The following is a 22223-nucleotide window of genomic DNA, read 5'->3' as shown; positions in this document are numbered from 1 at the left end:
GTCACACAGCTAGTAAGTGTCCAGTGTCTGAGGTCAAATTTGAGCTCAGGTCCTTCTGACTCCAAGGTTGATTCTCTATCCACTCTACCATCTAGATGCCCTTGAACATAATAGGTGCTATAAAAATATTTATTCCCATTCCCTTCAACTTTAATACCTTAGTGTAATTTGGTAAGCAAAACTCTGGTAGCTTTCATAATTACTAATGATAAGGTTTTTAGAATCATGTTTATGATTTCCTTCTATTAGATGCTGCTGCTGAAATAATTTGTCAGTTTTCATCTGCTTAAAAGTTTGTTTCTATAAATATACTACCACATATGTTATTTCACTTAATTCTCACACAATTCCATGAGAGAGAGATGCTATCATTTTTACCATTTGACATTTGGGGAAACAAAGGTTGACTCAGATTAAGTGACTTGCCTAGGGTCACATTTCTAAATGTTGAAAGTAATATTCAAACTCAGGTCTTCCAGAATCCAAATCCATATCTCTAATTACCATATCAAACTGCTTCTCAGCCTCTAAGAGGTCTAGTATTTCTGTTTTTGCTGTAACCAGAATCAAGTCACACCTTCTGGGTCCTAACTCATAAACCTACAGGTCATGGTTTGTTCATCCATAATGTAAAAGAAGATATAGAAAACAGCCTTTTTTGTTGAGATCCCTGGTACCTTAACATCTTCTTTATAGGACTTCTCTGACATGGGCCTCATTTCTGTGGCTTTCATCTGCTTAGACTTTTGAGTCTTGCCTGATTCTTTTTAACCTCGATGATTCACTAGATCTGACCAAATGGTTGGTTACCTGGCAACATATGATGAATTTCTTCAGCCTTTTCAAACCCCCTAGATTTGTCTCAATGTGTCTGATCCTTCAGAAAGCTTCCAAAACCTTCTCATCCTTCCTGTTCACCCTTTTATAGCATCTAGCCTTGCTTCCTTTCACATAAGGATCAAAAAATAGTATCACAGAGCAAACAAAAACCCTTCCAGAGTCCAGTGGAAGGAAATCAAAGTTAGCATCATTTTGATTAGCCTGTTGCTTAACTACCAAGGACAAGAAGTGAAAATGAGTTCATTGAAAACTATAGTGTAAAAGTTTGATGATATTGTGCTGAAGTAATTAGCTAAACTGGTATTTTTGTTTTATCTATGCCAAGTGTGTGAATAATGTTATATAGCATTGTAGGTGTTAACTACTGGTGACTTGATTTACACTTAGGTGTGGAAATGCCCCTCTGGACCATCTTCCTCTTAACAGAATAACCACCATGAGGAAAAGATACAGGTCAGTTTGTTTCTCATTTGTAACGTGTATTATCATGAGTTCTTTTAGTCTGTGCTGGTCTCTCTTAAGACCATCATAGGCCATCAGATTTGGGATAGGGACAGGGTGGTCCTGATATAAATTGTTTCACAAATGTCTTTTCTTTAGGAATGGTCTAGGTCCAGTTAAGGAAGGAGAAGCACAATATGCTGTAGTCCATTGCACAGGATACATCAAGGCCTGGCCTCCAGCAGGTAAGAAAAATCTGAATTCCTATTTTAAAGTGAATATGAACTAGCATGGCAAAGAAATCCTGTGGAGTTATAATTTCTATTTGTAACTTCTTAGAAGTCAAGAGAGGAAGCCGCCATGACTGCCCATCTATCCCTGAAAAATTTGAAGAAGTGATCTTGCTTTAAGAGCATTTTTCCAGCCCTTTACTCTATAGACCCATTCTATCTTGCCCTTGACTTTAGTTCATAGATATTTGAAATAGTTTTTGATGATTAATCATTTAAAGCAGAGGTTCTTAGCCTTTTTTGTAAAATATATAAAATAAACTTTATAGTGTTATAAAGGAAATATTAAAAAAAAATACACAAATCAATATCATGGACACAGTTAAAATCCCCTGGTTTAACGTAATCTGGAGCTTCTAGGAAGCATGAAAGTTGTTAGTCTGAATGCATTTATCATGAGCCAGATGTTATACGGCACACTAAGGATAATAACTATACATATGCAAGAGCTATAGAGTGAAATTCTCAGAAGGAGAAGGAAGGAGGGAAAATAGAGGGTTTGACATTGAGAGACCAAGAAAAGTCTCCTGTAGAAGGAAGAATGTGAGCTGAGTATTGAAAGAATTTAGGGAATCCAGGAGGCAAAAGTGGAAAAATGAGAACATTTCAGACCTGGGGGACAGCCAGTGAAAAAGCATGAAGCTGAGAGGTAATATCTTATGTAAGGAGGAGCAAGTAAGACAATGTAGCTAGATTGTAGTACAAGAGTGAAGTCAAGTGTGAGAATTCTGGAAAGGTAGACTGGAGGGGCCAACTTGCAAACAGATTTAAATATAATATAGACTTTCATATTTGATTATGGAAGAAATAGCAAGAGACATTATAGTAATAGCCAACATTTGGAAAGCACTTTATAATTTCCAAAACAGTTTCCATATTACTTTAATATACCCCCCAAACCAATCCTGTTTTAATTAAAGCTTTAGAATGGTACTCAAATCTAATTAGAAGAGAATTAAATCATTGTGTTCACTGGTTTTAGGGTGGACCTTGACAAATTTGACACAAGCTGAAGATATGTTTTAAAAAAAAAGCACAGTTGCCTCTGTCTGTCTAGCTCCCTCTCTATTTTCATAGAAATATATATATGTATGTATGCATGTATAGAATCATATACATACATGCAAACATGCATACACATGCACCATACATTTAGATGTGTCAAGAGACTCTGAGACCACCCAGTCTAATCCCTTCATTTCAGGCTTTATAGATAAGGAAACTGAAACTAAAGGAAGTTAAGTATAAGTAGTAAAGCCATCAAAGTTGTGATTTGAACCATAGTCCTGACCAAAAAGTCAATATGTTTTCCACTGAGCTCCACAGTATCCCCAAGAAAATCTTATGGCATCTGATATTCCTCCCAAGTATTAACTATGTCTGTCTCTGCTTAGCTTCTGAAACCAGGTGAGTTGGTGGGGTGCAGTGGTTATTAGTCTTCTGGGGTGCTTTGTCTAGACTGACAGAAGAGTTCCTTGTTCATTGTTGTCCAAGTCATTCCAGCTTAGTAGAATCCCCATAGTTTGGGCAGTCAGATGGCCCAGTGGATAATGTGCTGAATCGAGAGTCAAAAGACTCGTCTACTTGAGTTCAAATATGGCCTCCAGCATTTCCTAGCTGTGTGATTCTATTTATCTCAATTTCTTCATCACTATAATGAGTTGGAGGAAGAAATGGCAAATACTACAGTATCTTTGCCAAGATACCCCAAATGGAGTCACAACAAGTCAGACACAACTGTACAATAAAAAATGATTTTGAATGGGAAAGTTAAATTTTATTTTGATATATTCTTTTTAGTTCTATATAATTTTTTACACATCTGAAAACATTCTTCTTATAAGGATACTCAGGCTTATCAGCAAATTACCAAAGGAATCTATGCATAAAAATTAGAGGAAATTCTTTCAAGTATAAACTGGACTAGAATCCCACTGAAGTTCCTTCCATTCAAAACTTTCTTGGATTCTTTGGGAAGTGGTAGAGCTAGTACTCAAACCTTTATCTTTTGACTGCAAATCCAGTTGCTATTCCTATTCCAAGGGATGGTCAACAAGTAGCAAACTGCTTTAAATTTGTCTCCAGACCAAGAAAAATTACATTCCAAGGTATAGGAAGAACCTGCTGATGTCATTATGGAACTATTGTTGGGTAACCAAGAAATCATGAAGAATGCAAGAGGTACCAGAAACCTAAGGATATTCAAATACTCTATTTTTTGTTTTTAACCAAAATAAGTAGTCCAGAAAACTACAGACTAGTGGACTTGATGTCAATCCTCATCAAAATTCCAGAAGTGTTTTTAAAAATTGATAATTTTTGAATACATAGAAAAAATAGCAATCACTAAAACTAAGCATGGGCTCCTAAAGAATAATTTATATCCAAGTAAGCTCATTTCCCTTTTTTTGATAGGACTCCTAGACCAGCAGAATGCTATAAGCATAGTGTATTTTTCTTTAATCAAAAGTCATTTTTGATATTATCCATAGATAAGGCTTGTAAAATGTTTTGTTAGCTCCATTTCCAATAACTATAAACCAAAAGTATTAATGATCACTTAGAACCAACCCAGAAGGAGAAATTTATAATTTCCACAGGTCTATAACCCTGAACTCTTCAGCATTTTTGCCAATGACCTGGATAAGAAAGCATTTTTATTAAATCTATGAATAAAATCTAGTTTGGAGGGATAATTAATTTGATGAATAACAGAATTAAGTTTCAAAATAATCTTGGCAACCAGAAAGATGAAATTTAACAGAAAGTAATGCATTTTTAAAAACAGAAAAGTACAGGAGGCAATGGCAAACACTGTATTTTTGTTAACTCCTGTGTTAAATTTAAAGTATACCTTTTGTTTTTAAAGTTTATAACTGACAATTCCAAAGTCTTAGTATTATTAACTTCATGTTCATTGACATTTAAGTTTAGAAAATGAAAAATAATATAAGATTTTTCTTTTTTTATCAATTGCTTACTTACAGAATGGAGATTTGACTTTATGTGAAAAAACCCCCAGGAAAAGTCAATTCATCACAACACACTTATCATGAGCCAAGAATGTGATGAAGCTGCTAAAACAACTGAAAAAACATTCAGTGACATTGCTAGAAGGATAGTTCCCAAAGGGAAATAGTCCTACTATAGTCTGCCCCCAGCAGAGTATTTTTGAAGAACAATGCCTTATTCTGAATGCCAATCTTAAGAAGAACATTTTCAAATTGAATTTTATTTGAAAGTGTGACCAGAATGATGAAACACTTTATAATCATATTGTGTGAGAAATGTTTGAAAGAGTGTGGGATGTTTAGTGTGAGAAAAATTACACTTTAGAGGAAGAGGATTTATCTATAATGAGAGATGAAAAAGATTTGTTCCAAAGGAGAAAACCGAGAGCCATATTTGGAATTTTAGAGAATCAGATTTTGACTCAATGAGAGGAAAAAATGTACAAATTAATTAGGGCTATTTGACAATAACATGAGCTTCTTTAAAGCTAGCAGATTCTCCATCCCTGAAAATATTCAAGTATAGGTTGGTTGACAGTTTGTTTAAGATTATATTGAAAAAATTTCTGGGAGTTCCAGCTGAGGTGGAGACTTGAAAGGTTCTAGTCAAACCCGGGTCCCTGGAGGAACACTTACCAATAATGAAAAAGAGAACCTTGGGGCAGCTAGGTGGCACAGTGGATAGAGCACTGGCCCTGGAGTCAGTACCTGAGTTCAAATTTGGCCTCAGATACTTAATAATTACCTAGCTGTGCGGTTTTGGGCAAGCCACTTAACACTATTTGCTTTGCAAAAACCTAAAAAAGAAAAGAGAGAGAGAACCTTGTGAAACAATAGAATCAAACAAAAATATCACTGAGTTCCCCTTTCCCATAAAGAGCAGCTCAAGGGAGTACAATATCTATTATTGTCATAGCTAGATTATAATTTAAGGTGTATAGCATGCTTTCTGATTATTATCTCATTTGAACTGAAGTGTGGGCTGCTCCAGGAATTTAGGTTTCCTACTGGGGAGAGTCTAGGAAATCAGTTCAAGACCAATTCAACTAGGTATCTGTAGATACCCTAGGAGACTAGAGCTGTTCCAGAGTAAGTAATGTCTGAAGTAAGTAAAGTCTGAAGTCATGGAGTTCTACTACTACTACTACTACCACTTCTACTACTACTCCCACTCCCACCACTACTACCACTACCACTGCTATTACCACTACCACCACAACTGCTACCATTACTACCACCATGACCATTACTACTGCTGCTACTGCTACTGCTACTGCTACTGCTACTACTACTACTACTACTACTAATCTTATATTTATTTAGAGCTTATTGTGTTAAACCCTTTACAATTAGTATCTTGATAATATTATTCACTATCATCAGACCAGATTTATTTAAAAAGTGAGAGTTGGTCCAATAGATTATAAGCAACAAAAACAACTACAAAATAATAAAAACAAAAACTATATAATTATGCTAATAGATGAAGAAAATGCTTTTTTTTTAGGTTTTTGCAAGGCAAATAGGCTTAAGTGGCTTGCCCAAGGCCACACAGCTAGGTAATTATTAAGTGTCTGAGACTGGATTTGAACCCAGGTATTCCTGACTCCAAGTCCAGTGCTTTATCCACTATGCCACCTAGCTGCCCCAAGAAAATGCTTTTTAACAAGTTAACAGCCCTCATTTGTTTTTAGAATTCATGAAAGCACAGGAATAGATGTTTCCATAAAATGATTAACAATGTCTTTTTAAAAACAAGAATCATAATTATCTCTAGCAAAGAAACCCTAGAAAAGGCCTTTCTAAGAAGATCAGAGGTAAAGCAAGGATGTACATTGGTACCTCTATTACTTAATCTAATTTTAGAAGCATATATTACATAAGACAAGAAATAATTTGATGGAATAAACACAAACAAAATTATCACTATTTACAGACAATATGATGATTTACTTAGAGAACCCTAGAGAGTCACCTGGGGCAATTAAGTGACTCACTAGATAGAGCACTGAGCCTGGAGTTGGGAAGACCTGAGTTCAAATATAGCCTCAAACATATAGTAGGTGAGAAACCCTAAACAAATAACTTAGCTCTGTTTGCCTCAGTTTTCTCATCTGTAAAGTGAACTAGAGAAAGAATGGCCAATCATTTCAGTATCTCTGCCAAGAAAACTCAAATATAATAGTCCTTTGGTCAGGCCTGAACTCTTTGACCGCCTTAAAAGGAGAGAACCAAAGAGTACCACACCAACCAATCATGATTGGAAGCATGAATTGCACAATTATATTTATTATAATGAGGGGTATGCTATGCAAAAAGACATCCTTTACCAGAATCTTTCTATCCCAGGGCCTGGTTTATAGGAAATGAGACTATTCAAGATGGGAGTCTCCTGGCCTTAAATGGTTTCGATTCCTCCTGTATCAGCAGATATTACAGCACATTACCTGGAAAGAAAAGAGAAAGTTAACACTGAGCAGTTAAATCAGGATTGTATGGTTTTGCCATCACTTCTGGATTTTGGTCTTTGAAGACATGGTACAGTTCTAGCAAACATATATGAGATACAATGACCTTTCCTAGTATAAGGCTACAATCCCAAACTCCAGCCTATTTGTAAAGAGTTTTTGCCTTTTAACTAGATACCCCATGATGAACCATTCATGTTTCATGACTCCAATTCCAAGGGCAGAATTGTTATGAACTTAGCACCTTTACTCTACTTATAACCCTTAATCTGTTATGAATCCTGCTTTGTTACATTAACAAAAACCAGTTGGAAGAGAAAGAAAAGGTAATCTCAGTCAAAATAACTTCTGAATATCTGACAATCTACTCACTAAATCAGACTCTGAACAACTACAAAATATTTTTAAAGAAATAAATGGGGGACACCATCCCTGGAGTCAGGAGCACCTGAGTTTAAATCCAACCTCAGACACTGAATAATTGCCTAGCTGTGTGACCTTGGTCAAGTCACGTAACCCCATTTGCCTTAAATAAATAAAAAAAATTAGAAAAGAAATAAATGAAGGTAAATAATTGGAGAACTATTAATTGATCATATTTGAATCATGCCAATATTATAAAAAATGATTATACTTAAATATATTTCTAGACAATGCAATGCCAGGATTAGTTTAATTTGTTGTTCTTCAATTGTTTTTCAGGCATATCTAACTTTTGATGACCCCATTTGAAGTTTTCTTAACAAAGATATTAGAGTGGTTTATCATTACCTTCTCCAGATCATTTTACAGATTAAGAAACAAGCAAACATGGTTAAGTGACTTACCCAGGGTCACATATCTATTTAGTGTCTGAGACTAAAACTGAAATCAAGAATATGAATCTTCCTGTTTCCAAAATCAGTACTCTGTCTACTGTGCCATCTAGCTGCCCCATCTTTTATAAAACTTCACAAAATAATAGAATACATATGAAATAGCAAAAGGTCAAGAATATCAAAGGAAATACTAGGAAAGAAGAAGGTAGAAGTGAAATGACAGTGCTTTTAAAATAGGAATCACCTAAAACTATTTGGTTCAGGTTAAATAACAAAAAAACAAATGCATGAAATAGATTATATGAGGAAAACCCAGAAGCAATCAAATAGTGCCTCTGTGCTTCATAAGCCCAAGGTCTCTAACTACTAGGTAATGACTCCCTATCTGACAAAAACTGCTGGGGAAAACTGTAAAGCTGTCTGCCAGAAATTGAAAAACAACATACTCACCTATCCAACATACTCATCTATGCAAATGGATAGATGAAACCTAAATATTAAAACTCATGTCATGAGGGGAAAAAATGAAGAGACTAAAGTAACATCAGGTTTTGAATTTTGCAATTGTTTAAGACATTGTCTTTTGCAACAGATGAAGATGAAAGCCTTCAGAAGTATATTTGTGAATGTTCTTTTATTCTAGTGCCATGTTCCTTTCTGGGTTTGAAGGGACGTGCAGGACTGCCATGTTAAGTCATAGAACAACAGTGTCTGTATGTTTGACATTGTAGGAAAACATGGTCTTCTCATAAACATTTAAGGATATCCATTACATGCTTATAACAGTCTGATCCCTCAGTGTATGGGGAGAGAATATGACTCTTTGAATTATGGATATTAACCACGTAATTTTGTAGGGTATTTTTTCCTGTAATAATGCTAATAAGCTGTAATGTGCATTTCCTAACTACAGTTCATAGGAATTTGACTCCTAATTGGTATCACGGTATCATTGCAAGCTGATGTTCAGTACTTAGAGTTTGTTTTTAATTTTTCCAATGGTAGTGTCCTTTGATATGTGAAGCACACATGACTTAAATATTGAGGAAATTTAATCTGTTGACCTCTCAATTTCTTCATGACATTTCTAGCAAATAAAAGTCTCCAGCGATGAAACAGACAGTCATGCAAAGCATTTTTTTGCTTGCCATAGCTCTGGGATAGGAACAATTTTGGGGAGAGGACAAATAACTAATGTTTTTTCCACCTTATGCATATTGAAGAAGAGATTATGTTAAGTTTAAAGAGTAAACTAAGTAGGTAAGGTGAGGGATAGGTATTAAACCCATAATATAGGGAATTCTCAGACCAGTAAACAGTCTACCAATACAGACTGGAACATTTTCTGCAATGCATCATAAAGAGCTGTCTCTAAAGCACTGAGAAGCTAAATGATTTGTGCAATTAATAAACACAGTTAATAGATATATCAGTGATAGGACTTGAATCTGGGTCTTTCTGGCTTTGAGGCCAAATCTTTATCTACTAACCATATTACTTCTAGTCTAACCTAATTAGAATTCAGTCAGATTCAATTCAGTATTAAATACCTACTTTGTGCAAATCATTGAACTGTGCTTTGGGGCAGGAAGAACTGTTGCCCCAAATAGTTCTGAGAATCAAAACTGGTTTACTATAAATAGTTTGAATAGTTTTAAATACAATAAATCTTTATTTAAAGATATAAAAAATTCTTTTATAGGAATATAAAATCTAAGAGGTCCAATTTGGCTTTCATGTTATAGTTTGTCAACACCTGCTAGGCTGAAAAAGTTGCAAACAAAACAGCCCTATCCCTACCCTCAAGAAGTTTACACTCTACTTATAAGAACTATATATAATCATAGAATCTCAGAAATTAAAGAGACCTCAGAGGCCATCTGTTTCAACTTCTTCTAAAGTTCCCTATAGACTTTCCAACAAATAGTCACATAGACTTTGTTTAAATACTTCTAGTGTGTAGTCTTTCTAGGAAAACTATTCCATTTTTAAGTGTCTGGAAAAGTTTATTCCATATGCTGTTGCTGTTCAATTCTGTCCCCAATTTGGAATGTTCTTGGCAAAGATCCTTGAAGTGGTTTGTCATTTTCCTCTCCAGCTCATTTTATTGACAAGGAAGCAGAGGCGAACAGGATGAAATGACTTTCCCAGGATCACATAGCTAATAAGAATCAAAGATCAGATTTGAACTCAGGAAGAGAAATCTTCCTGATTCCAGGCCTGGCACTTATCTACTACACCACCCAGGTTGCCCCTTTATTCCATATGACAGCCCTTCAAGTGCTTCATATCCTCTGCTGATCTTTTCTTTCCCAGGTTAAACATCCCCAGTTCATTCAACTCATCATCATATAACTTGGAAGAATTAGCAATTAGAGTTTTGAAAACTGCTTCCTTAGAATTCATGAAAAATAAAAAACTGTGTTGTATGAAAGGAGAGAAGGTTAGTACTCCCTTTGATAAATATGGAAGAGGTTCTGGTGGCCTTTGCAGCATATATATGGTTATGGTATTGATACCTTCTCTGTGACATTCAACCATGTTTTTGAGGGAAGATTATGGAAGAGGATAGATCCAACACACTTTTGAGGAGGGACAGGAAAAAAGAAGAGAGAGAATAGAATAAATGGGGGTGTGGAGGAATAGGATGAAGGGAAATACAGTTTAGGTTGAAGAATGCTTTCTCCCAAAGATAGAGCTGATGGGATCTGAATATAGACTAAAGTCAAAAAAAAAAAAGAAAAGAAAAGAAGAGTCAGGACTTATTCTTACCATTTTTCTAAATATTTTATTTAATCCCCATGTACCAAACTGCCTCTAATAACAAAATAAAATTATCATCTCAAATTTTTTTAAAAGAAATAAAAATAGGAGAACCGTTACTCTGGCCAAGGGTCAATGTCTTCTTGGTTTTCTAAGTTTCTTTGATTTTCCACACTTGAGCAGAGTTTGTATTCATCTATTTGTTGTAACCTTTAAATGGGAATAATCCTTTTAAATGGGAATTTGGAAATGGTCTTCAGATGATAAAAGGATTGTTCTAATAAGTTGTTATTGCAAAGAAAAAAGATTCTTCCAGAATCTGCTACTTATGGTATAGGAACCTGGATGGGATCATTTCTTAGACCTAAAACTAACAGTGCTTTAGATAATGGTCATTCTCAAAGTAAATCACCTCTGGAATACTACAGGAGATAACAGTTGGCCCTTACCTCTTATATTTCTAACAGACTCATTGTTGGTGACAGATTTCCTCTGCTTCTCTGTGTGGCTAGCTAAGAGGGCCCCTGCTTTAACCTTATAAAGTAGACTTCTCTATTTCCTTCTTTGTCCTTGCTTATCTTTCTACCTTCCTTTGGTTTGTCCTCATTACCTTTCCTTTGAATGGATGCCATTCTTTTGTCAATTTCTTCTCTCCCAGACCAGAATAGGAGTGCACAGACCATTTTGGGGCCAGGGGAAGGTAAATGAGCTTCCTGGTTAAATAATTAAGTTTTCTTCCTTTTCATTGAGTCAAGCTCCTCAGAATGATAATTTCTCACTAATGTATAAAATTACCATTTTATAAATGTTGGTGAAATTAAACCATATTTGTTGGACATATTTGATAGTGTCAGACCTCACTGTTTTGGAAAATTATCAGCATTGGTAGCCATAAAGTAATAGATTAAGAGTTGGGAATTTCTCCCCCCCCCATTTTACAGATTAATAAACTGAGGTCCTGAGACGTTAAATTTTTCCCAAGGTCACAAATATTACTATGTTATAGATTTCAAGTAAGAAAGAACCTTAGAAGTCATTGAGTCAACTTCCTCATGATTTGTTCAGATTCCACACACCTGGTTAATGTTGGCGGTAGGATTCAAAGCCAGAGCTTTCCACCTTTCAAATCCAGTATACTATCCTCTACATATAGTCTTAAAAGTTTCCTGAAGCACTAAGAAAGAGTTAAAAATGGCTTGTCTAGAGACACTCAGCAAGTATAAGTCAGGGGCAAAACTTGAACTTAGCTATTCCTGGCTCCAATACCAATACTTGATTCTCTTCTTCAGTTACTCTCAAGGGTAGTTTGACCTCTCATCTGACATAGCTGAATTTGGAATTCAAGTTCTCTCTCCAAATTTAACACTGTCTCTGCTACACCATGCCACTACTTAGTCATATTGGAAAGTTAAAAACTTGTTTGTTCTCATTCCCAAAGAAGTTAGTAAGAGCTCTAATTTTTTTTTTGGTGGCTGCTGATGCCATTATGAAAAAAGACATTTTAAGGTAGTTCTAACATTTACTAGGTGATGTTTTTATTGTGCTACAATTCTCTATATTATTTCTTTTTCATTTGCCTCTCCATATTGTAAATAATATGTTTTATAAGAAATAATTTGAGGGGGAAAAAGAAACAGTAGGTTTACTTCTTGGTAAATCCTTGTCCAGTCTTTCATTTGTTTAGTCTGTAGTAAACAAGCCATAAAAACCTGTGTTTCTCATTTCCTAGGATATGTTTTAAATCATAAAGAAGCTTAGAAAATGTATATAGATGCTAATTTCCTCATTCCACCACCATACACTCCACCAAATATCTAGACAATATTGGTTCTCTCATCTCACCAAATAGACATTCATTATTGAAAAAAAAGCCATCACTTCTTGGGAATAAAAGAGTATTTTTCCAGGAAAAGTTTCATGTGATTTCTTTTGGTTTAATCACATAAAAATTTATGGAAAATATTTGGTTAACTAAAGTCTATCCATATTTTAGTGGTGTTGCAAGTACAAAAATAAAGTCAAAGTCAGGCTGCTAGGGGGAAAATACCCCCCTAGTGCTGGCTTCATTGTCATAGTATACAATGAGACAATCCAAGTCACTAATGATTTTCAAGTTTTTTTAGAACTCCATCTTTATCTCTAATTTTTCAGATTGCAATAGTGTTGTTTTCAGTCTTGAACCATCCACATTAGACTTTCAGTAACTACTTAACCACAACATGCCAAAGTAGTTATGTTATTTTGGGGTTTTGGCTGGACTCTTGACTTATTACTCTGACACAGTTTCACTTTACTAGGCAAAACATAATCCTTCTGTTAATCTTTCATTAAAAGCACTGTCATTCTTAAGAACTTTGTATTTGCTTTTTCTTTTCTTTTAAAAATTTCATTAAATGATTTTCTATATGCAACCCACTTATATGAAGTCACAAGCTAATAAACTGGTGGTTAGATTCTCCTTGTGTGAAACCTACAGCAATTTATTTTATACACATGTTATTAAAAAGACTTTTCTTTATGGCAGCTGGGTCTTTGGATCATAGAATCATAGAGGTGAAATGAACTATATAGACATAATATCATAGAATCCCAACCCAATGTACTCATTTTATAAATGATGTAGCTGAGGTTGCAAGAATTCATAGCACTTGCACCTGGTCCTACAGGTAATAAGTTGCAGAGTCTGATTTGAAACCAGGCCTTCTGACTCCAAATCAAGTACCCTGTTCCTAGAGCCAACATCTGGGCCTTGACAAGACAGGTTATCAAGAATAAAGGAAAGTGGAAGTATGAAACTTTAGCTGGGAAGAAGTGAAAACTTTTTAAATCCAGATGAACTTGGCAAGTCAGGTAGGACTGAACAGAAAGGTCCAAACTGTTCTGAGTTAAAATCACCAGATGCTCCTAGGCTTTTGCTCGGAGAGTAAATGCTTTCAATTTCTCTAGTCTCCTGCTCTGTCAGGCCTTGTTGTTTTCAAGAATAATACTATCTTAGATTATCAAATTCAAAGACTGGTTTTTAACTTCCTACCTTATAACTTTTATTTTCTAGTGACCCCCCCCAGTTCAGCTGTTTAATTGGACTTCATAGACTCAAGTCAAGAATCTAGATTTGATTTGGTTAAATAGAAAGTGGTAAGAGAGTCGACAGACTAAACTGAATAAAGCATAGAATAACAGTGTCACCTTAGAGTCACTCATTAAAAATATCAAGGGCATATGAATAATATAATATTTTGAATCTTTTGTATGAACTCATCATTTATTATTATTGCCATTTGTTCATATGACCTAACCCCCTATAAAAATATAAACTTCACAAAGACAATGATTTTGCCTTCTCTAAATTTTATATCTTATCCAGGACCTAGGACATGCTGAGTCATGTCCAATAGTTGTTAAGTAAATGCTTAATCATTTGAACTGAGTGGAGTGTTACGTTAAAATTTTTAAAAGACTATGTATAAGCAGAATTTTAATTCTGGAAAATTTTAAAGGTGATTCTTTTTCTGACATAATATGTAGGCTACTTGCCAAGAGAATATAGTCATATCTTTTCCTGTACCACTAGTAAATATAAGCAAGACTCAGAAAATTATATGGATAATATGAACTGCTAGACAGTGTTTCATTTTGATGCAGTCAGGAAATGAAAACTCTTCTTGGGTTTGGTCATTGATTTAATCTGGAGCATGAGTCAATATTCCTAAATATCTTATATCTTGGTTTCATCATCTTGAAAAGTGTGGGTTATATTCCTTGCCTCTTTCTAATCTCACCATAAATTGATCTATGTTCATCTTAAAGATTGAAATCACCAATTTATGCTGTATGATTATGATGTATGTTTTTCAATTAGTGATGTCCCACTTGACTCCTAGCTCTGTGATTTGCTATCATTTATTCATCTTAAGATTCTCATCTTTAATGCTCCTTATGTTGATTCTCAATAATTTGTAGCTTGTATGAAATCAACCATAATTGGTTGCATGGTTACAAAGTGGAAATTTTTCCTTGGTTTGATAAGCTTTCCAGATTATTCTTGAGATCTCCTCCCATTTTGTAAAGTTGTATAATTTTATGTGAAAGATAATTTTATTTTTCTATTTTCTAATTTAAAATTTTTATTGATAACTTTGGTTTTAACAACACCTTCATTCCCCAGTATTCTCCCCATTCCTCTTCCCAGAAAGCCACCCTTTATATTAATAAAAAAGAATAAAAAAGAGGAAAATAGTCCAGCAAGATTGATCAAGTCATCAGCCAAATCTAACATATTCGATGTTCAAACCTTATTGTCTTCCACCTCTGCAAAGACAGGAGTGAGTTACTTTGTCATCTCTATTCTTTGAAGCCAAGCTTTACAGCGTCATTTCAATTTTGTTCCTCTATTTGTCTTGTTATCATTATGTATGTTCTTATTTTTTATCTTTGAATCCTTTAATAGGTCTTCCTATACTTCTCCGTATTCATCATTTTCATCATTTCTTACAACATGGAAATATTCCTTTGCATTCATGTACCATAATTGGTTTAGCTATTCTGCTATCAATGTGCATCTACTTTTTTCTAGTTCTTGGCTATTATAAACAAATATTATTAAATATTTTGGTAATTTTCTTATCATCATTGCCCTTCTTATGTAAGACATGTATGTGTCTAACAACACAAGTAGGTCAAAGATAATGACTTTTTAGTTGTTTTATGACAATAATTCCAAATTGCTTTCTCAAATGATTAGACCAGTTCACAACTTGAACACCAGTATATTAGTATGTTTTTGTGAAAGATCATTTAAAAAGATTTATTTTTAAAGTGAAGATTATTATCCTAGCTTGATAAGAAATTGAAGCAAAGGTCTAGAAATCCTTTTGTTCTGGCAGATATGAGAGAGACATTCTATTTCCAGTATTTATGGTATTGTCTAAAGGTTTGCAAATAACTTCATGTTTCTGTTCCTTAGTACTCCTAACCTTAAAATGGAGTTAACAGCTTCTGTTCCCATCTGTTTTAAGTGAAAATTTTCATTCAGAGTTTTGGGAATCTGAGTGTCCTGTTAGATGTGTTTATTAATTTTACTGAAAATTTTTTCTTGGTCATCTGTTACTAGAGGTCTCTTATTGGATAAGAGAAATGGAGAGATATATATTATAAAAATGAAAGACCTTAAATAAAATAAGATCAAATATTTAGAGTTATGAGAGGACATAGGATCAATCAGCAAGTGTTTTTTTTTTTGCTTTGTTTTTAAAGTAAGTATTTTGTGATGAGTACTGTTAGGCATTTTAGAGAATACAAAATGTGAGATTTGATGCATCTCTCAAATACTTTACTATATCAGAGAGACTCCTCTTATGCAAATAATATTTGACCACAGAAAGTAGTATCTAAGTTCTAAAATATGTGGCACACGACTATAAGTGCTGCAGAAATTGAGGAAAGAGAAGAACAATAAGGGTTAGAATAAAAATGAATGAAATTAGTCTGAGCTGGTCCTTTAAGAGTTAATAGGGGGGCGGCTAGGTGGCACAGTGGATAGAGCACTGGCCCTGGAGTCAGGAGTACCTGAGTTCAAATCTGACCTCAGATACTTAATAATTACCTAGCTGTGTGGCCTTGGGCAAGCCACTTAGCCCCGTTGCCTTGAAAAATCTTTAAAAAAAAAAAAGAGTGAATAGGATTGGGATAAGTGGAAGGGAAAATAGAGGCCATTCTAATAAAACTACTTAATATGTATGCAGAAATAGAGCTTGCAAGACTGCTAATAGTAATAATAATGGTCAGAAGATCTATAGATCATACATTTCAAATGGGAAGGGACCTTAGAGATCACCTGTTCTAGGTCTCTCCTTTTGTAGATGAGGAAAATCTAATTTGTTGGTTGGCATCTAGAAAAGTATTTATGGAATATCCTGTTAATGCAGGAAAACACAGTACTTCTCAGTGTTAATGGGATCCATATAAGGAGAAAGGGGAAAAATCTTTCCTATATTATGTTCCATCAGAAACAGCAGTTTTAGGTTATATTTAATTTGGATGTTTACATTGCTTTAAATTTATTTAGACCTGGCATGACTTATGTTTCCTAAGAGGAAAACATAATTTACTGCAGAGATTTTAGCAAAGACAATCTTGTGAAATAGATTATGGAATCACTGAAATCAGTTAAACTATCCCATTATCTTCTTAATATTCAAAGCCACTTCAATGAAGTTGAAGGTTTCCATAATTTTCATACCAGAAAATGTTGAAACTTTTTCTACTTATTGATGGATTACAATGCAGTATATATAATGATAATAATATTAATGGTAATTATATACCATTAATTAATTAGTCTTATCAATATAATGGCAATTATAACAATAGAATTTTACAACAAATTTGTTGACATACATTATCTCTCATAATAACTCCAAGAAATAGATGGTAGTATTTATCTCCATTTTCATATGAATAAAGACAGGCTGAAGGTCTAAGAGTCTTGCTCTGAGTCAGACAGCTGACTAGTCAGAGTCTGAAGCAGCACTGGAACTCAGATCTTCCTGACTCCAAGCTCAGCATTCTACCCACCACTCCTTGCTCAGACATAATATTATCAATGAAGTATGGTGAATATGCAACATAATATGATTGTTCTGGCTAGTAAGGATGAATTAAGGGAAGGTTTATTGTATAATTATTTGACTTAATGTATTTTGCCAGTGGTTGAATTTATGAGAGGATACTGGTTTGTGAGACTTCCTATAAGTAAATAATTTTCAGTAGCCACACATCTTGCAAATATGAGCCTTGGACACAGAAAGCCCTGAGTGAAAGAATAGGAATGATTTTTCATAACTAGTACTAGAAAAATAACTCAAAGTATATGTGATACAAATGGTTAATTAGTCATCATCTTCATTTACAAAGCATGGAACATTTGAGAAGTCAACAAGTATATGAACAAACTTTTTTCAAGGTACTGTTAACTTATATCCTAGTGATTAATGTATCCTTCTTTTACCACAGTGGCATTGGTAAGTAGCTAGATGAAAAGGGTTGCTTACTGAAACCTGGCACATTGGAAATTTGTCTTCAAAAATTCATTGCTCTTATAGGTAGATAATGTTAAATCTAGTCTAGAAGGTTGGAAAAATAAGAACTTTGCATGTCATTATTTATTTTGCCACATTCAACATAGAATGTTTAATCATTGCAAAAGGTGAATTCCTTCAAGGCATTCAAGGGGGAGTCATGAAAAGGGGAAGCAAATAGACCCATTTGATTTTAGAGATTTGATAGAATTTTATTATACAGGGAACAGGGATTGGTCAGGTGTATCTCATCTGAGCTAAGCTGAAACCTGAGGATCCAGTCTCTTGTCTGAGAGGATAATTTATGAGCTGCTCAATCCATTCCATCTGAGTAGGAGTTAGAAGGCTTAAAATGTGGCCAGCCAAAACTCCAGATTGATTTTAATCAGTGACTGGAGAGAATGAAATGAGACAAGGGTCATTCTAAGTAACAGAGCTGTCAACTGAAAATGAGCAAGAACATTACATGGAGGAACAAGATGATAAGTTTTACTAGATAATTTGAGTAAGGCAGGATTCCCAATTGGATGTACACAAGGGAAAACCTGACAGAGGGACAAATTGATTGGGAATTTCAAGAGATAAGAATACTGCTGGACCAAAGTTTTATTTGAACAGAATTACTGTCAAGTGCAGCTACTCGGGTACTGTTTCACATATCTCAAACCTACTCATGATGACCTCCTGATTTATTCCCAGAGTGATGTGCAAAAAAGTTCAGGAGATTTTTTTTTTCCCAAATGACTCCTGATGATCAGGAAATCTTTTCATTGAAAGTTTTGGAACCTGCCAGAGTGAGGTTTATTACAAGTGTCCTATGAAGAGGTTCACAGAAAGGCTCAGGGATCCAAATTAACTATAACAATAATTATTCATATTCATGTAGCAATTTAAGGTAACCAAGTACTTCCTTTGCAATAAACTAGTAAATAATAGTGTATTATATGGTTCATTTAAGAGAGAGAGAAAGATTTAAGGGGTTAATGACTTGCTCAGAGTCACTTTATTGTGAATGTGAAACCCATACTCAAACCCAAGTCATATCTTCTGTCTCTAAGACTAATGGTCTTACCACTAAAATCCCTGCTATTCTCCACTTGTTCCAATAGGTCTTGAACTCCATCAGTTGAAAAATAGTAGAGTAGATCCATCATGGTTAAAACATGCTCAATTAGAAAGACCCTCCTGGAAATAATTGCAGCATCAACTAACGTTGTCTTTGTTTTCATGGAACAAGGAGAAAGACTTGGAGAAAACTGAATAATAACAAATGTTTGTGTCTGTAGCACTTAGCACAGGGCTTGGCTCATAGTAGGCATTAAATAAATGCCTATTGGCAGATTTGAGCTTCTAAAATCCTGCTAAAATGGTAAATAAATTAGCATGGTCAAATCTCTTAGCCTAACATGTCAAAGTCTTGTATTATCAGATGAGATCAACTTCTTGCCCAAGTGACAAAACAAAATAATAATTATTGAGATTCTTGGAAATATGTTACCAAAAAGATATAAGCTCAATAGTCTTTCCTCATAAACAATAATTCCTAATAGATATGTGCAGAACTGGAATTCTGAGTCCTCTTTCAGTGATATTAAAGAACCAGAGAGCTGCATGTGCCCTTAGATGTCATCTAGTGCACACTTTTATTTTACAGGTAAAGAAACCCTTTTATTTTGCAGGTAAAATTACAGGAAGCTGCTTGGCTTGTTCTTGGTTGTTGAGCTTCGAACTCCCAATCCTTTGTTCTTTTATTATGTTACTTCTCAATGATCACAGTCCCTTGTTTGTTATTTTATTTTTTAAATGACCATATTTAGCAAAAGAAAAATATTCCCAGCAAATCTAGACACATGTTTTTTAAAAAAAACACTTTATAACTTTTTCTCTTTGAAGAAAAAAAAACAAATAGAATTCATTGGTTTGTGTATGTGCATTTGGAAAGATATGTCTAAGATATTTAAACCAAATGTTTTCAATTTGAGATTCTATTGTTAGCAACATTTCACCATCATTTTGTAATAGTAATGAAGGAACATGCTATATGACTGAATCACTGGATAACACAATCTGAGGGGATGAAAAATACAGGTAACAAAAGGGCAATGGAAAGACATATGGTAAGTACAAGGAAAGCTACAGTTTGTAATCAGTAATTATTTACACATGAAAATCATAGTCAGGAACATTAAGAAGGACATGGAAAAGAAAACCTGGCAAAGAAGATCATTTAGTCAGATGGACTAACCAAGCAGTACATTAATTTATACTCATATGGGAAAGAAAAAACAGTGAAAGGACTTCAAAATGTTGGGTGAATTCTCTGTTGCAAATTTAAAGAAAAATATGTAGAAGATAATCATATCTCATAAGAAGGCATGTGGGATGGGAAGAAGTATACTCAAATCAAGGATCAATCAAAGTAATGTATTCAAAAAGTTCTGAAAACCAGTTTTAAGCACATTCCATTTTTCTGGCACCATTTGGGAATGAGCTGTTTCACATAAGCAAATTTTTCAAATAACTTTGTCAAGAGTTTTTTTTTTACTTTAATCATGTTAAATGGAAATCTTTCAAAAACATGATACATATCCATGGCTTCTTAAGTAGAATATGAACTTAATTTAACCTTTTCTCTTGTTATAAACATTCATGTTGTACTGGACTGTAATAGAGCTATATCCATAGATAGATAGATACCTAAATAGATAGCTAGATCATTTATTAAATGCTAGACACCCATGCTAAGCTCTAGCATACAAATATAAAGGAAAAAAATGTTCTTTTTCTTCAAGGAATTTATATTCTAATAGAACATAGAAAGATGGGCTACAAAGGGTATCAAGGATAAGGGGGAGGGATATTGCAGGAAGTGAATGGAGATACAGACCCCAACAAGATAATCCAAGGGATTGAAAATCCAAATCTATGTTGCGGGGGGAGTCTGAGGGAGGGAATAGGGAAAGGGGAAGTATGATATTTGAATTTTAAGTCTATGATGATGAGATGGCCTCAGATTGTTGTGCTTTGTAAGTTTATCTATGTTTAATTATGTTTTTTCTGTCACTAGTCTTATCCTAATTATCAGCTTATCAGTCATCCCTTTTTTATATCTTTTAGTGTGAATACATAGTATGTCCCATTAACACCTTACCTTTACCCCTTGCTTTCTAATTTGATATTCCTAATCTGTTATGGAATTGGAAATCAGAAAACCAGGCTTGTTAGAATTTTTTTAAATCACCTTGACTCAAAGTAAGGGTCTAAAGAACTCTTTCATAATTAAAAGGCATGCACTCTAATATTTGAACATAGTGGCATCTATTTTAATACCTTGAAGGGATTTTCTACTCATCTCTTAATTTGGGGCCTGACATGTATGTTTCTAGATAAATATCATTTCTATAAGTGAGGTTATCATGTGCCTTAAGTTCAAGCTTACACATTTAAATAAGACATGATGAAGAAGAGGATGTTAACCTTCTGTTGTTCCCCAGAGCAAAGTTGCTTGTTCATGCTGTATTGGGAATGAGAGTTTATAAAAACTTTAAAAAATCTACAGTTTTTGCAGTGCTGATCTGCTGTGGTCCCACGGGGACAATTCCCTCCCTTCATACCTCTTTTAATCTATTACATATAAAACAGGAAAGTTCTCCCACAATCCAACCATTATTTACAAAATAAAAAAGAGACAGGAGAGAAAAGCAGTTATCAGATTATACTTATGATGGTGTACAATTAAAAACCCCAACATGGCCTATTTAAATAAGCTATTGAAGGTGAAAATGGTAATTAGATAAAGGACAGAAATTGACAGGCTAACTTCATTTCCTATGAAAGTTTAGCCAATGTTGCTCAGATTTGGAACTCAGACCCTCTGACTAAAGTTAGGGTTTTTTTCCCTTACTTTTATAGTCCATCATTCTCTACTAATGTGCATCCCCTCAGTGATTTTTAATTAATATTGATTATCTAGCCAGAGAGTTAGCTTTTAGAATGGGTTGTCATTGAAGATATTAAAAGAAGAGACTAAAATACTAGTTGCTGAAAGTATTAGAAAATGATTTCTGATTTATGTATAACTGTATACCACTGAGGTTCTTTCCAGCTCTGAGGTTCTGCTATGGTATTACCAGAAGATTGTAGTAGCAAGTGTAGCCCAGTAAGGGTACCAGAGTGATGTACAAAAAGAATCTTACTGCATAATGTAAGATGCTTGCCAGTTGCAAAAGCAAAAATCAAACAGGGTTATTGTTAGTTCAAGAACTGGGAGAATCAAGTCATGAGGAGCAGGATTAGGTGAGATCTATATCTCATCAAGAAGAGAAACAAATCAGAGAAGAAAAGTTCAAGAGGAAAGTCAGAGTGTAACTTTCAGTTCAAGAGAATGATCTGAGATTAACTAGTGAAAAATAATGGAGAATGAGACCTTAGATCCCTCATCTCTTATCAGCCCAGGATGATGTGCAATTAATCTTGCCTCTTACTACTTAAAGGAGTCTGATATCTGGCTAGACCA

General features: G+C 34.4%; 1 protein-coding gene and 1 non-coding gene across 4 annotated transcripts in view; both read left to right on the top strand.

Moving 5' to 3' along the window:
- The window catches only part of ARNT2 (aryl hydrocarbon receptor nuclear translocator 2), a 251591-nt gene that overhangs the window by 155671 nt on the left and 73697 nt on the right, over window positions 1-22223 (top strand). For all 3 annotated transcript variants that reach the window (XM_074234004.1, XM_074234005.1, XM_074234006.1), the window contains 2 exons: window positions 1228-1293; window positions 1441-1526. In XM_074234004.1, the coding sequence (XP_074090105.1) occupies window positions 1228-1293; window positions 1441-1526 (152 nt within the window). The remainder of the gene's footprint in view (window positions 1-1227; window positions 1294-1440; window positions 1527-22223) is intronic.
- Window positions 10290-10417, top strand: LOC141523209 (U6atac minor spliceosomal RNA). The gene has a single exon (XR_012478400.1). It is a non-coding gene; the product is annotated as a U6atac minor spliceosomal RNA (small nuclear RNA).

Source organism: Macrotis lagotis, chromosome 4 (assembly GCF_037893015.1).
Source record: "Macrotis lagotis isolate mMagLag1 chromosome 4, bilby.v1.9.chrom.fasta, whole genome shotgun sequence".
Classification (NCBI taxonomy): Eukaryota; Metazoa; Chordata; class Mammalia; order Peramelemorphia; family Peramelidae; genus Macrotis; species Macrotis lagotis.
This window is presented reverse-complemented; position numbering and strand designations above follow the sequence as displayed.